This window comes from Catharus ustulatus, chromosome 9 (genome assembly GCF_009819885.2).
Source record: "Catharus ustulatus isolate bCatUst1 chromosome 9, bCatUst1.pri.v2, whole genome shotgun sequence".
NCBI lineage: Eukaryota > Metazoa > Chordata > Aves > Passeriformes > Turdidae > Catharus > Catharus ustulatus.
Window position 1 is genome coordinate 20,277,381 of NC_046229.1, and position 17,044 is coordinate 20,294,424.

Below are 17,044 nucleotides of genomic sequence, written 5' to 3' on the forward strand. Positions count from 1 at the left end.
GTGACTTTCCAGCAATCAGAATGCATGAACAAATGAAAGGTTCATTAATGTATCTCAAACAAACATTCCTGGCTTGCTATACAGCTTTTAATCTCTCTCTTCATCTCTCTGCCTGAAGAAATTAAACCAAATTAGTTAAACAGGAGCAGTCCTCTTGTTCTAGAATTGTTTCATCATAGAAAAATTGTTATGGCTTATATATCTCACTTGAAAAATCTCAATTATATATAGTTTACTGGAATCCTTTAGTAGGGAAAGAGAGTCTAATTAAAGAGGTGAAGATGTGGCAACATTCAAGAATTCCCTTGCAAACAAGTTACTGCTGCTGTTTAAAGTAAAGTTTAAGCTCCATTTTAGACTCAATGCAGAGCAGTGATTCTAAAATCATGGAATATCAGCATTTATTTCAGTGGATAATAAGCTTTATTTTTTTTAAACAAAACGAATCTGAAAGGACCAAGTATTCTGAAGAGCTGTCTTAGGTCAAGCAGATTCTACCACAGTAGGAAGAACCCACTGAGCTGGAGAACACAGAATCACATTCCCTCAACTAACTTCAATATTCTGTTTATATGGGTTAGGTTTCAGTCACACATACAATTTAATTCCACAATGGAACAATGAGATTTTATTTCCTACTGTTGTCTATCCTCAGAAATAGCAATTCATGCTCCCAAGTTACAAAGATATGGCTTCTGAACTGAGTGGTGCCAATCTAAGCTGTTAACAAGAGGGTGGGTCATCCACTTCTGCAGGAAGAAGGGAACACAGCCTGTGAATGACCTTTTGCAGGACATCCTACTTACATGCAATGCATGTTATTAGCTGTTTTAAAACAAACTCACCACACAAAAACCACTAGCAAGTGTAACACCAGAACTTTCCTTATACTGAAACAATTTATCAATGGTAAAGGAACAGAAGAGTGATGTCCAATACTCAAGTTAATTTTACACAAAACCAATTTTATTTCCACCCAGTAAAAAAAATAAAAATCCTAAGTGTCAGAACTAGTCAAGAGAGGCTGACAGGCTCCCTTAATCATAGGTAAAATATATTAAAAAGTGTACCATTTTTTATAATTAGTAGGCTATCAAATCCTTGGAAACCAGGTATTTTAAATTGGTTTTAGATTTATAGTAGTAGATTCAATTATTTTTTCCCTAGAATAGATGAAGCTATTTCTGATTTCGTAACTGAAATTTCTCTAGTCTTTCTTCTCTGCATTTTGTATAAAAACACTTTCAAGTTGCATTAGTTTATCTGTACATCCTCTTTATACAGACTCTTCTAACAGAAAAAGAGCACAAAATAAGCTCAAGGCAGGAATGTTATTAAGGAATGAAAACTGCAATGTGAGACCATCAGAAATACCTTGTTTCTAATACTTTCCACATTTGGTGTTAGAAAGGAGTAGGTTTCAAGTCAAGAGCACTAATTGTTTAAATAAGCCCTATCTTTAAGGATTTTCTATTTCTGTTTACTATGATACATACAAAGGCTTCTGCACGAAGATGGACACACAATTAGCTTTGTGTTATGGATAATTTGAAATAAAATCTAAAGGGTAAAAAGGTCCATTAAAAAAGTTATCAGGGAAGATGTGAAGTTCAGGTGTCATTATTTTCATGAAGCTTCCATGTAACAGATGCTTAGAAGAGACAGAAACAAAAGCAGCTGAAATGACAGGTAACAGACAAAGATGCTGCTCAGAAACATTAGACCAAGTTGGAGTGTTATGCAGAGTTAAGATTTTTTTTGCAACAGTTTTGCTCACAGACATAAGGAAGAAAAAAAGCATCAGTGAGCTGCCTGAAGGCACTGTTGTGACTATGACTTACAGGAATGGACTCTGGTATCGTGCTGGAGGAGTTGTAAGGCCCATAAAGGAAGGCTGGTGCGTACTCATCTGTCACGGCGCTGTGAAAATTGCTTTGGCTGCTCAGGTTGTTGCCACTACTGCTGTTTCTGTTGTATAAGTTGTTGTTCAGTTCATGGTTTTTTCTGTGTGGCAGCTGCAAGCTGCCACTCAGGTGACTGGAGATATGGCTTACAGAAAAACCTGTCCTAGAGGACAATGATGTCATTTTGCTCTCATCGTCATCTGAAGCAGCATACAGGTTCCCTAGAGAACTGGCTAGTCTGGAGTTTATGGAAATGCTGAATGGAAAACACATGCAGGGAAAAAAATATTCACAAGGTATGTAGAGATATATACAAATATGTAACAGACAGTTCAGAAGACATTAGGTGAATAACACAGACCATTCTAAAATTATCTGTGTTTGCACACAGGTTCATTTTCTAGCTCCTAAGTAATGAAAAGCAGAATTCTTTGTAAGGACTTTCCAAATTCTGCTTATTCAAGCACTATGCCATGGCCAGCTTTCACCTCTATCAAACCATACACACATGCAGGAGGCGGTGTTAAATGTTTAGGCAGTATCTGATACACACTGAAGTACTTTGTGTACATGGAACAGTTTAGGAACTACTCCTCTGTTTTTTGCCATCAGTTTTGTGATACAAGCCTTCAAGTACCCAAGAAGTAATATGACCAAATTTTAGACTAGAAATAGAGTGCTCTGAAATACCTCAAGCTGGTTACTCTGTTCAGGCAAATATTTGTGGACATAGTTATTAAAAATGCATCAATTATTCTGAGTGTTGAATATATATAATTGCTTAGGACAATAGTAATAATAAAGCTGAATAGTAATAAATCAAGGGTTCATAAAAAAATTAATTACCATTCAGTGTTCTGGGAGTAATCGTATATAAACTAGTAGGAATATCTGCAAAACATCCATAAACTGAGGTAAGTGAATGAAACATAACAAACCACTTGAGCGAGTACTGTTTCTGATGACACAATCTCAATAAAACTCTCAGACCAACAGGATAGATTTTGGATTTTCCTTGTTTTTTAAATGTGTAGGCAACTAAAGCTTGGCTAGTGGAACAGCAAATCACTGTAAGTAAATTTAAGTCTTATAGCCATGAACAGCAAGCGCTTCATAGGCTGCAGATGTGCTGACAACCACTGCAGGATACTGTAAGCATTTGAACCAAAATGAGAAGAAGAAAAAAACCTTTTAAGGTTAGAGCCTGAGGATGCGGAAAGTCTGCTTATTCTTTCTGCAGATGGTGAAGTAACTGCCATCACTCTGGAGGCCTTCAGAGGAGAAATGGATCCTTCTGTGCTACCTGAAGTACTCAGTCTAAAAAGAGCAGAGAGTTTCAGTGAGGAGCAAGATTTTGTAATTAAAATATATATCTCCAACACATAGTCTTTCAGTACATAGACTGGTATTTTAAAAAGTGTGAATTCTCAAGTCTGAGAACTCAAGTTTGCCTGAATAAACGTATTTTTTTAAAAACGCTTTCCAGACATCCACTCCAAGTATTTCCCCTGCTGCACCTTATTAAAAAGTTACAAGCTACTTTTTACCTTGATGATTTATGAAGGACAAGTGTCCATTTCTTATAAATTTATCACAAATATAGTTTTATAAATATCATCAAATATCACATCAATATAAATTATCATATAGTTTTATAATGAATTTCAGAACTCTAAATATAAATTAGATTAAGAGTACTTTTTGAGCTTATAGAGCAAGTATGAGTAGAAAAACTCAAAACTAGTTTTCATGAGGTCAGCATTATTTCCAAATGAAAATTTTCACAAAGTTACACAGAATATGCAGTTCTTTTTATGGTGGGATTCTTAATGACAAAATTCTTCATGTGTTGATAATGAGCTGTCTGTATGTTACACTGGTACTCAATTTGTTACTATTATGGCTGTCCACATTAATTAATCAAAAAAATTAATTTTCTCTAACCCTAGATCAAGGGATACAACAGACCCTAAAGGATGAAAAAGCTTGGGTACAGGCCTCCAACTATAAGCACAGAAGAAAAATTACATGGAGCAACTTGAATTACACACCAAAAAAGGGTAAAACATTCATTTCCAGTGCTAGCCATCTGGAGAAATCCAACTCAAAAATTCAGGTCACAAAACTGAAAAAAATGTGCTCTTTTTAGTATTAATGCTTGATAATGATAGAAATTTTGTCTTTTGTATTATCAATTCAATGGGGTAAGGCATGCAATTTGCAGGTGTTTAAAAAGATTTGTTACTGGCCTATGCTCAGAAGTCAGAAATAGTGATCACATAAATTGATTAGCAATGATCCAAAATACTGAAAATTAAGACCCTAGTCAAATGATGTACATAACTTGAAAGTCAGTACCTGAAGGGCTGTGATATTGACCTGGTGTGCAGCTTCATGTCTTGCAGCCTAAAGAAACAAAAGCAGCAATCTTTATCCAAGGATAAAACACCTTTCCCCTCTGCCAAATCATATCTGTGTGTCTCAGGTTGGCTTAAAATATAAGAGTCAGAATTACTGACTCTTGGTTATCGATTAATCATGGCTTTAATTTAGAGTTAAAGAACAGAGAGTTACTTCAGATTTAATTTCAAAGTTCACATTTTTACTAGTTCTGAAAAATTCTAAATTTCTATAAAGAGTACAGAAAAGTAATTACAGAAAGACATCTAAGCTTGATTAAGAATACAGTAATTTCACGAATACAAGCCGCACCAATTTGACCAAAATTTTGGTGGAAACCCGGAAGTGCGGCTAATATTCCGGGGCGGCTAATCTATTAACAAAATTCTAAAAGCTGCCAACACGGAAGTGAGAGCCCGCGGCAGCCCCAAGCCAAGCTGGAGCCCGGCCGGCCCCGGCAGAGGTGGGAAAGCCTGGCAGAGGCGGGGCCAGCAGTGTGGGGGCGGGCGGCAGAGCCTGAGCCAGCAGGGCGGGGCAGGGGGGCGGCAGAGCCTGAGCCAGCATGGCGGGGGAGCCCGGGAGAACTGGGGCTAGCAGTGCAGGGGAGCATGGCAGAAGCAGGAAGGCCGGCGGGTGGGGCTGCCTGGCAGCGGGGGAAGCCCAGCATAATCGGGGCCAGCAGCGTGGGGGAGCCCGGCGGTGCGGGGGCCTGCAGTGCCGGCCAGGGCGAGGAAACGCGGCGGCAGTGCAGACGGGAGGGGGCGGCCGGCGAGCCTGGTGGCGGCGGCGGCAGCCCTGCCGGCGGGGCGAGCGAAAGCGGCGCTCGCGAAGCGCCGCCGCCGCTCGCGAAGCGCCGCCGCCGCTCGCGGAAGCGCCGCCGCTCGCGAGCGAAGCGCCGCCGCCGCTCGCGAGCGAAGCGCCGCCGCCGCGAGCGAAACGCCGCCGCCGCTCGCGGAAGCGCCGCCGCGAGCGAAAGCGCCGCCGCGAGCGAAAGCGCCGCCGCGGGGCGGGCGCGGCGCTCGCGAGGCGCGGCGCTCGCGAGGCGCGGCGCTCGCGAGGCGCGGCGCAGGGCAAGCGAAAGCGGCAGCGGGGCGGGCGGCGAGCCCGGCGGCGGCAGCCCTGCCAGCCGGGCGAGCGAACGCGGTAGCGGGGCGGTGCTGACGGGAGAGGGGGGCCAGCGAGCCCGGCGGCGGCGGCAGCACCAGTCGGCCAGCCCCGCCGAGCCGTGGCGCTGAGCTGGGCCACCCGGCCCCGTCGGCAACCATGAGCGGGCCGAGCCTTCCTGGCCCCGCCCCGAGCCAGTAAAGCCCGCTATGCCGCGATCCTGTTACTAATTGGCCAATTTGTGAAAGCTGCGCACGGATTCTCGCGACGAACGAAAGTGCGGCTAATATTCGGGGTGCGGCTTATCTATTGACAAAGACAGCAACATTGTCGAGGCACTGGGGGTGCAGCTTATAATCCGTGCGGCTTGTATTCGTGAAACTACTGTATTTTGTTCAAGTTGTAAGTTTTAAAACACTAGATATAAATTAGAAAATTTTGAAGTATTTTTTACATTATCTGTTACTTCTACACAGTAAGAAGGCATCCCTACACAGGGAGATAGAGGGCAACAAAGGAGAGAAGAAAAAGATTAGCAAACCAAATCTGCAACTAATAGGTGCAGACTTGGAGAAGTTTCCACCACAGAAGGCAGTACAGGCAGTGCCACTGCCTTAAACAAGACCATGTACTTGCCACACAGATCTGATACCATGGACTGAATTTAAAACTGCAAGTTACCTCAGACTGGTATAATTACCTCAGAGCTCCAGTTGTAGCAGAACAAGGCTGTCTCCGAGTTTTTAAGGCATTCAGCTTATCTCCCTGTGTCATCTCATTGTGAGCTTCCCCATCTTTGTCTTCAGAATCATTCTGGGAAATAGAAGTATGCAAGCAAGGGAATGTATCAAATCCTAGGAGAGCGTAATTTCAAAGCCCTGAGCATCTCCTTGCCAAAGATCAGAACCCAGAAGGCTGATCTACTGTCTCCTGCAGACATGGCACTGCTCTTTGTGTAGTCCTGGGACATGAAATGTGCCTCTGTACAAACACACTCACATGCGGCTTTTGCAGAATGCGAGCTCAAAGTCAGTTCACGATGCTCAAGCCTAATGCCAGCATTTATTTACTTCAAGGATGTCTGTTGGACATTTATATACACCTACATTATTAGTTAAAAACTTAGAATAAGCAGATTTTTTGTTTCCAGGAGGAAAGCTGATGTGTTGTTTACCTTCGTTCTCAAGAAAACAACTGAAAATCCTGAGAGAATTACTTGAAGCAATGCAAATCTTTTGAAGCTTGAAGAATTACCTGTAGCAGCTTTAAATATTACTTGATTTTTTATTTTAAGTCGAGATTTATTCCAATTATGACCTATAAAAAAGTTAATCTGAGGAAAAAAAACAAACTAAAAAAACCTAATACTAATGCAAGTCTAAAAAGCCAAAAATCTAGAAGTTATCTATAGCTAGTTATTAAAAGCTCAGCTTCAGTCTGTTTGAATTTTTTCCTAAGAACACTTACCTCCTTGTATTGATCCAAGTCTTGTGCTTTATTCAAGTTGTCACTGATGGAAATGTCATTCAAGCCACAAAGAACTCTGTTAATGTTTCCATCCAGTCCTTGCTGTTTCTGCTTTGTTCGGATGAGATCTCCCTCCAGCCATAACATTGCTTGCTTCCTTCAGGACACAAAACCAAAACCACTCAGATCAACACATTCACATACACATAAAAAACAATATGAAAACATACCATGCTTACAGACTGCCAACATTTGAAACTTCTGTACATCTTCATCTGGAAAAAAATTTACATGTTTATCCCAAAAAATTTTATAACCTCAATACTTAAAAACAACAACAAAAACCCTCCAGAATCACCAAATAAGTCTGTAGTTGTCACAGTACTAAAACTTCATTTTATCAAATCTTCTGGGGAAAGAAGTTGACTAAACAGGAATTTGTAATCATATTTTAAAGGCTCTTAAAACACAACTTAAAAAATAATACAAAATAGTGTTTTTATATACACCATGTGCAGCATAATTGATGATACAGAACTTTGCAACTTACTAGCATAAATTTTCTGACTACAGATATTGTGTAGTGAAACTACAGCTGACCTGTGCAGTGCAAGAGGATGTAGTAATGTAAGGTTCGCCAGGAGTCTAATAAGGACTTTCAGAAATTGAAAGAACATATCCTTCACACAGGTGGTAAAATAACAACAATTTCTTTTCTACAATGTGCATGGGCAGAACTGAGTTTTTGGATGAGGCTGCATTATTCCTCTATAAGGAAGGTTACTGGGTAGGGTACCAGTGATGCTAGCTCCATCCAAGAACTGAGACACTATTACATACTATAGAAGCAACGTTAAATTCCTCCACTAAACAGAGAAGTAAAAAAAAGAGGAATTAAATAAGAATACACTTTCACAGGAAACTTTTGTTTGGAAACAAAATATTATGTCAAGCCTTAAGAACTAAGGGAACTGAGCCAACTGCCTAAGCTTTTGCATAATAAATGCAAAAGGTAAGCACTTCAGAAAAAATTCACTGCATCCCTAGTAAACATCACGAGAAGGCAGAAGAAAGGGATGGGGGAGAGAGGAAGTGCTACTCAGTTCCACCTAACAGAAGTAGCCTAGAAAACATGCTTGAATATTTAAATACTTTTTAAATCTTTCAAGATTATTGCATATGCAGTAACAAACTGATCTGATACACACTGAAGTGGAAGAGTTTCTATAAAAAAACCCCTAAACTAGTCAAACCTCTCTTAGCAAACCTCAAAGAACCTAAGAGATTAGGCTTCGACATCTATGAACCTTGGGAGATTGAAATTCCAAGATGTTACCTTTTTGTCAGATGCGATTTTGCAGCCCTGAGGGCAAGACATTTTATATTAAAAAGATGTAACTGACATTCTTTCCCAACGCCATTTTGACACCACTGGTGACATTGCTTGACTTTTGTCTGATTGTTGAAACAGGTATCTACTACCCTTAGGACAGCAGAAAATTCTCACTGAACAACACCACAGCTCTCAGCTATGACAAATGCAGGTAGATCTGAAGGATCTTTGCCTATCTATAAAATCAAGCCAAGTAATCCTTCAATACCAAGTCAAACTAAGAAAAGACATGGGCCTTGTCTTTCCTATCTTGTAAGTAAACAGCACTTACTATTCACATTACCTACTACTTTTATTGTAATTTTTCTCTACTGTGCAAGTAATTATTAAGAACATATTCATCCAAGCATCAGCACTGTCTGAAGAAGACTAATCTGACTCCAGTCAACATTTGTAGTTTGTGAAAGTTTGTGATCTGCAGTGTTTTCAATACCAGTAAGCCACCTCTCAAATAGTGGTGTCCATTTAGTTGCACTGGAAAAAAAAAAATTCATTCATATGCTGCTTCTCTTGAATGACAGTAATCATCTCTTTCTATCCAATATCCTATGGATTTTAAGATGCAAGGTCAGTGCATCTTTTACAGTATTTACACAGTATCTAGCAGAGCTAGTGAATTCTTTTTTTTACTTGTAGTAGATTTTCTTAAAATATTTTACCCCATAAAAGTGAAAATGCCTCCAACTAAATATCATCAACTCAAATATATCAGCACAACCACTACAGTAGTAAATGCACAACACAGAAACCACTATGACATTAAACTTACTGTCTACATCACTATCATTCATTTCCAGTCAGGATCACATCTGAAGCTGTATTAAAACCATACATTTATTTGGCTACAACTACTACCTCCAAATGAGAAATGTTTCATACATCATGCTGAGGAATATGATGGAGATCATAAGCTTTCTACCAAGTACTTATTTAATCTTTAGTTACAATAAAGAAAAACCATACAAATGATACCTTTTTAAGATTAATTTTAAGAACAGAAACATGTAGTCTTGAGGCCCTGTGCCCCTTTAAGGGGACAAAAAGCATAGAATTCCAGAGAAGCTGACTGCTTCTGAGTAACTCAGATTTCAATTCCCTATTAACTAACCTCAAATCTGTAGAACAGGCAATAACTTACAAATATTCGTAGACAAATTAGATCCTATAAATAGTGCAAGATGGATAGGGATGCAGAGGAGCAAGAAGGTACATATATGTATACATACTCTTCCAAGAAGTGTTGCTGGGGTCCTATAATAGAGCCTGGGCGACATATTCTTATCCAAGCAATGGCTTCAGCATGTGTGAACTTGTAGTGCTTCATTATGTAACAAGCAATCAATGTTCCTGTTCTTCCCAGGCCAGCTAGAGAAAGACAAATATCAACAGCCATGGATGTAAGGAAATGGGATGTAAGGAAACTCCATGCAACGTTCTTCACCGTAACAGTATTTGAAGAAATACTTTCTGATTCAGTATCCCATTTATCACACAATTCAATTTCAATGCTGTAGATACAGGGACAGATCTTTCATATGTAGGAAAAGTTAATGTTTAAAAGAACACCTGCAACAATGATCACTTGTGGCACTTGAAAAGTTCTACCCCAAACACAATCAAATCACTTTTAAGAGGCCAACACAAGTACCTAAAACCATGGTGCAAATACATGTCACATCTCAACAGGGAGCAACTCAGTGGGTTTTTCTTTTTAAATCAGTTTTGTTGTGAAACCAACACATAAAACTATTTACTGTCATCTGTACAAACAGCAATCACTCTTGACCAGTGTATAATTTTAGATATCAATAGGTTAAAATAATTTAACCCATTGCCCAAAAAATCCCAAACTAATCCTGTTTTTAAGGGGACAACAGAGACACAGAAAAATTAGCTTTTACTATCAGTGAAGTCTCAAACTACAGCGTGAGAATTAACTTCTTTCTAGCTCTGTCTCATCTACTAGTAAAGTGTTTTCCCATTTAAAACTTATTTCCCACAAACACAGTATTTGCAATTTACAGTCTCACAGTAGCCTACTATTGTTTATGCACCAACAACTATCCAAATGGAAATTCTCCAAGCAGCCAGACATCTCTGCTGACAATTCTATACACAACCACAAGTTCTTTACACTTAACCAATAACTAACTCTGACTTTTTTGAAAGTGAAGATGATTTAGGCAGGATGAAGGTAGAACTTCACACACAGTGAGGTTCCATAATTGTAGCTTGGAAGACAAGCTCTGAAGAGTCATTTAAAAGGCAAAGTATTGATTTCAGTTCCTTCCTCCAACATTCTGCTAATGTACAAACTTTCCATGACAATCCTTTGCAATTAACTGTTCTATCTCATGAGACAAGCAGTTCTAGTGTAATAGCTGTGCTCAGAACACCTCTGCAATATATCTCTGCCTGAGTTAGGCCTGAGTTAACTATTGACTTAACACTGCAGAGGATTATCTAGGGTGGCGTAAATACTAGAAAGAATAAGACTGTTGATTTGCTTACTAAATGGTCAGACCAAAATACCAAAAATACTTCAGCATAGAAAGCACATCTCCAACTCACTACCAAGTATGTTATATTCCTTAAGCAGCTAAGCCTGAAGCAACTTACTACCAACTTCTGCTAATCAATAGTTTATACTCTCATTTAGCCAATTAGCAGATTCTCAGCTTATCAATGCCAGAACTTCCGGGTTCTAGCAACAGTAACAACCTGCTGACAAATAAACCTGTTTATCTTTGACATGCCTATTTATTGTTAATGGGAAAATTATGAATAGTGTTATTCTTGCTTCTGATCAGGCAAGACATTCGCCTCCACCATGTCCTTACACAACTCTAAACACAAATCAAGCTGAACCCTTAAAAGCCTTTGTTAATCTCTCTTGACTAAGCATGTTTTGTGCATTTTCTGTCTGGTTTGCTGAATTAGGCTGGTTTGAAATGCTGGCATCACAATAACTCACATCAACTTGAAATGTGGAATTCATACTCCACAGAAAAATGTAGAACAGTCAAAAAACACAAAGAAAACCTTTTAGTGTTTTGCATTTCCTAGACAATTATCATAATGCTGTGAAGGCATAATGCAAAAAAGAAACCTGCATCAACTAAATCTCAAGTTTTCAAATCATATCAAAAAAACCCACAGAACAATGAAGAATAGATTGTCAGTTCCTACAAGTCACAGTGTAGGATGTAAGGACTTCACATACATAGGAAAATAACAAATATTTGGCATATATTTAGTCAAGCACTATAAAGCATTATTACTCTCACGATCTGAAAGTGTTGTTAAATGCTGCATTTCTGGGATAAACTCCATGGATTATTTTGAATTTCAGTCTGAGAAATGAATAGGTGCACATACCTTTACAATGTACAGCAATGGCACCATCAGCATTTTCACAGATGTTCAGGAACCTCTGGACTATACTGTCACTTGGTGTGCTGCCATCGATGAAGAACAGATCATAATGCTCAAATCCTGCATCAGTAAAGCGTTTTGCCTCATACATTTTTTTGTTTAGTCTTATGATTGATGTCACGTTATGCTTCTTGAAATAGGGAAAGTAGGCTTCAGGTGCATGAAGAGGATAACCTATAAAAAAATAAAGCCATAATAATTTAATGTCCTAGGCTCATGAAGTTCAAAATCTCACTAATCAAAATGAAAACTTCTTGAAAAATAAACATGCTAATACTAAATATGTTTTAATAATTTATTCAGAATAGACATGTTAAGTGATATAAAAAAATTGTCCAAAAAATGCTCATTAAGACCACTTTTATAATAAAAGTATTAGGAGGCAAGAACTTAAAACAGAGCCTATGTGAAACACTGTACTGTCTCCCATAAGCCCCCATTCCTCTCTGCAAGGGGGAGTTACACATAAAGCTGAGGACATATATGAATTCAGTGTTTCAGGACAGCTGTTTATCTAGAGTCAAGCTGCTGATCAAAGAATAAAAGTATGCTTGAAGAGGAAACACTGTTTCTAAGGAAAATAGATTGCTCATCTATATTATGGACAAGAGAAACAGTCAAAGGATAAACTGCAGTACCAAAAATTCTCCTGTCCTACTGGGAAGTAAGACAGCTTTATTGCCTTGATTCTCAGAGACAAAAGAATCCTCTAGATGAAGATGGGGGGACAGGGGGGGAGGTCAATGAGTAATTACAAGCCAGCTGTTCAGGACAAGTTATACATGCATTAGTAAATGCAGTTCGAGTCACAACACAATAAGAAAAATGTACCTCTGTAATGTGTGCATGCAATCACCTGGGAGAGGGTTAGCTATTGTTTCATAACTGGATTTTAAGTGTGTTAATTTAATAATTTTCAGTTATATATGTTATAAATAAAACACACATTTTCCAAATTCCATGGAACAATTTAACTAAATTCAGAAAAAATTTTGCAAGAAGGAGTTGCAACAATGATTGGGGAAGAAATCCAAATCAATCAAAATATTTTCTGAGTTTTGTTTAAATTTTCAGTGGACACTATGTAATCAGTAGCATTTCCGTCATAAACATGAGAGAGCAGAAGAAGGGGATAGGCAGGGAAGGCAGATATTCAGAAAATATGCTCACATAAACAACAGGACATGGCACAAACAATATAGTCAAATTCAGAAAAAAGCTGATGGTAGTGTTTAAATGACTGATTTTCCTTCTAGCTGGACCAAATCTCTGCCTTCCCTCTGTCAGTCAAGCATCCAAGTTTCTCTTTTTTTTAATTCCACTAGAATCACATTCCCTAGGTTCTTCACATTACCCCAAGTACCTTCAGTAGGAAAGGCAAGCTTCTTTTAAGTCTTTCCTGGTCTGTGTCACAAAACTCTTAACACAGTCTTCTGTGTTTAATACAACTCACCTTTAATTCTGCACACTTACTGTATCAGGTGTCAGGTTCCAGGAGAATAGTAAGCAACCTGAGTCTCTCAGGTTCTTTAGGATGAAAAGCCACTGACTGTCAGAAGAATTGAAATTCTTCTGGCAAAGAAGAATTCCAAAACTTTTTGAATTAAATTCTATGAGTGTACATAAAATGTTCTGAAGATTAAAACTGATCTATAACCTCTATTATCTTCTGCTCATTTGCTGTGATGGTTTTACACACTGGAAGAATAAGATCATAGCATAGTATTAAAACATACACCATACCATTTTCAAGTTTGCTTTTTGGGTGTGGTCCACTAAAAGCCAAAAATTTTCCTGGAATAATCCAGTTGAAGTCACCATTTTCCACTCGCTACAAAAATTTCAGAAGAGAAAAACATTTTAATATAGGTATATACAAGGTTAAAGAAATTACTCAAGATTTTATTTTACACTTTACTATGTTCTTGTTGCATTAAAACAAACTTCAAATGGAATTAGCTAGCTTAACATTTATGGGACAATTAACCATAAGCTGCTTCTCAAATCTATCTTGATAAACTGAAATGCAAACAAAATTTGCTTAAGTTTTCCAATAAAAGCAGAAAGATCCTTTATGAAAGGTATTTCTCTTTGAGAGGGTTCAGTGTTTCAGACACATATTAAGAACACTGACAAACACTAACATTCTTCTATGTTTTCATCAAAAACTATGGGAAAGTGCTTCCTTGTGAGGTACTAGCTAAAAAACCCAATTCACAGAAAACAAAAACCAATTAACCTTCAAAGCAATTACCCTTTCCCTGTAGAAACTGAAATTTACATATTGGCATAACCTCTGATGAGCTAGTAATCACAGAAGGAAAATGGAAATTAAATAGAGACCAAATTTTAATAAACTTTCAAACCACGACATTTTGCCTTTCTTGCTCACTTTTAAGTGAAAACCTAAAAAGCCTCTTCAAATTCTGTCACTGCCGAAAATGAAAGCTTCTTTGGAAATAAGTAACGTCAACTGTAGTTCTGAACTGCCTTCTTGTCTTTCCTTAATTGAAGACTGCTCATTCCTTGCTTGGCAGTGCAGCTATTCTCAGTATGACTTTTAAGGACATGGCCCTTGGTTCAGCTGCATTATTAAGCTTGTGTTTTTGGCTCTGAGCTCATCAGAACATCCTAATGAGTGAAAGGTTCTGATAATGGACATCACTGTAATCAATTCAGCAACTGTTTGCTTAGCTGAGCCCATTAGGCTTGCACCCAATGTCCCTGCACAATGGAAACTCCTGGAAGTTACCCAGGTTGCATAAGGACTAGAGAACCAACCTCAGTGCCAAGCCAGGACCCTGCCCCCATTGGTGTCACAGACTGACATCTCAGCACTGCAGAACCCCTCTACTCCCTTTAGGGAAGAAGTCCTGTTCAGTATGCTAGAAATATTTTTGTATTTGTATCACTAGTTTTACTTGTGGATTAAGTTCTTGATAGTAACAGAGGTCATGGCAAATACAGTAATTTCACGATTATAAGCCGCACTGATTATAAGCCGCACTTCCGGGTGCCAGCAACTTTTCATTCTTTGTCCATACATAAGCTGCACCTGATTATAAGCCACACATTACAATACAGAGTGTGATAAAAGGTATCTATTCTACCACCATCTGTTGAGGGTGGGGGCAGTGATCATTATCTCCCCAGCAGATATTCTGCTAATGGGCCATCCATTGAAACCAGGCCGGGCATTGTTCTTTATCTTTTCACAACCCATCCTTCCTCCAGAGAGTAATTTCTGCTAATGACCCATTGAGTCCCACTGTGTGACTGATAAAATTACTTCATCCCATTGGAAGTTGCTCCAGCCAGGGGGAAGAGCCCAACATTTCTTACCAAAATAAAAACAGAGGTTTTGGGACACTAAGGAAGCCCCTTCCTCCACTGGACTCCAGAGGAAAACCAGATTTCTCCACATCACCACTGGACCTTTAGAGGGAAACTGCACCTTGTACAGGAGCACTGCTCCAACTGAGCCACATCTGTCACTGCAGGAGGATGCAGCCACCATTTAATGGGACTGCTACCAACACCCTGCCTGACAGGGTGTCAGGTTGTACTCTGACTTTGTCAGGGGTTGGGGTTTGTTTCTTTGTAGTACTTCTATTTCTATTTTAATTTCTCTAGAAAAGAACTGTTATTCCTAATTCCCATATTTTTGCCTAAAAGCCCCTTGATTTCAAAATTATAATAATTTGGAGGGAGGGGGTTTACATTCTCCATTTCAAAGAGAAGTTCCTGCCTTTCTCAGCAGACACCTGTCCTCCAAACTAAAACAGCAACTTTTTCTTCTTTGTCCATATATAAGCCGTGTCTGATTATAAGCCGCACTTTGGGTTCGGACCAAAATTTTAGTCAAAATGGTGCGGCTTATAATTGTGAACTTACTGTAGTTTCAATTTTTATCAATATGAACCACAGGAATCTCTGTATATGTGTGTATATATATGCTCGACATTACATGCAAACATCATTATTACTAAAAAGCCCAATCAGTAATTTATTTCCAGTCCAACAAAAGGGGAATTAGCTGCCTTGATAACATAGTAAGATCAAAGAACATGAAATAAAAATTCCTTTTAGCCTGCTCCATTTAAGTCGTATGCAACTTTTATCTAAATAACCACACATCTAAAGATCTAACATAGCAAAAACCTGTAACATTTAGAGTTTTTAAAATATAGCACAGGACATAACAAAACACAAAGCTGACCATGATGTGCGAAAAAAAAAGACATACCAAAAAATGGACAAAAAATTAAAGATGATTCCAAATTCTTACTCCTTTAACTCAGCAAACAGCATACCTAAACATCATTGACATGTACGTACTTTTCACACTCTAAAATAATGTTAAGCTTTAAACAAGATAATGGGATAACTTTAGTTAATTATTTTAAGCCTCTTTTTCACCCAGCCTAATGCCTACTATTCATACAGAATTCTCAACTACCATTTGTTTTTAGAACAAGTTTTATTTTTTGTACATAGAGTAAGCAAAAAGCAGCAATTTCATATCTTAAATTTTAGTTCCTGTTTATTTAATTTTGGTAATTCTGCAAAGGCTATACAGTTTTTTAACCTAATCATTATGGAACACTGCAGGATACAGAAATCCTTCTACAAACGCTTTCAAGTTTAGTGAAATAGGCAGATTTGTGTTACAGACTGCCTACTGCAGACACCTACTGTATAGATGTGCTGTCAATTAACTTTTTCCACTGTTTATTCCTCTTCTGACCTCACTTTCTTGAACATCTATGAAGCATTTCAGTAAGTACCTGAAATACATACAGCTATAGGAAATGCTTTTAAAATGGAGATATTCAAACTTAGCAACTTTATTCTCCTTACTTCCAAGTTTTCTGAAAATTGCAATAGGAGTTGAAGAATATGGGAAGAATACTGGCTACAGCAAAGCAACACAAGTTTAAAATGAGAGTTAAATTTATACTCAAATGTTTAGTACACCTCTAGTTTATATATCTTTATGCTTAACCAATACAACTATAGGAATTTATAGGTGCTCCAAAGACAATGTCCAATAAACTAATTATTGTCACTGGCTTCTGTAAAAGTCCTTTCCCTTCCTTGGAGTGAGACCTGGTAAACAAAGACCATACAACTCTCCTGGACCAGATGTGTATACACCTTCTGTGCCCGAGATTTCCTCTGCACACAGCCCAGTCCACAGGTACAGCACGGCATATTTTAAAGCTTCTCTAAAGCAATGTAGCTTGGGATAACTTTCTACTACCAGCAGATATGCATGTTACAAAGTCCTAAACTCATCTAGAGACAACCAGAGTATCTATACCTAGCTTGTAAGAAAGTT

At 38.5% G+C, this 17,044-nt stretch overlaps 1 protein-coding gene across 3 annotated transcripts in view; it reads right to left on the reverse strand.

Annotated features, from left to right (window-relative positions):
* The window catches only part of CDC14A (cell division cycle 14A), a 54,892-nt gene that overhangs the window by 8,175 nt on the left and 29,673 nt on the right, over positions 1 to 17,044 (reverse strand). For 2 of the 3 annotated variants that reach the window (XM_033067824.2, XM_033067823.1), the window contains 8 exons: positions 13,447 to 13,534; positions 11,647 to 11,877; positions 9,495 to 9,633; positions 6,876 to 7,032; positions 6,109 to 6,221; positions 4,263 to 4,310; positions 3,093 to 3,221; positions 1,842 to 2,160 (listed from right to left, as the gene is read on the reverse strand). In XM_033067824.2, the coding sequence (XP_032923715.1) occupies positions 1,842 to 2,160; positions 3,093 to 3,221; positions 4,263 to 4,310; positions 6,109 to 6,221; positions 6,876 to 7,032; positions 9,495 to 9,633; positions 11,647 to 11,877; positions 13,447 to 13,534 (1,224 nt within the window). The remainder of the gene's footprint in view (positions 1 to 1,841; positions 2,161 to 3,092; positions 3,222 to 4,262; positions 4,311 to 6,108; positions 6,222 to 6,875; positions 7,033 to 9,494; positions 9,634 to 11,646; positions 11,878 to 13,446; positions 13,535 to 17,044) is intronic. The other variant, XM_033067826.1, reaches the window with a different exon arrangement.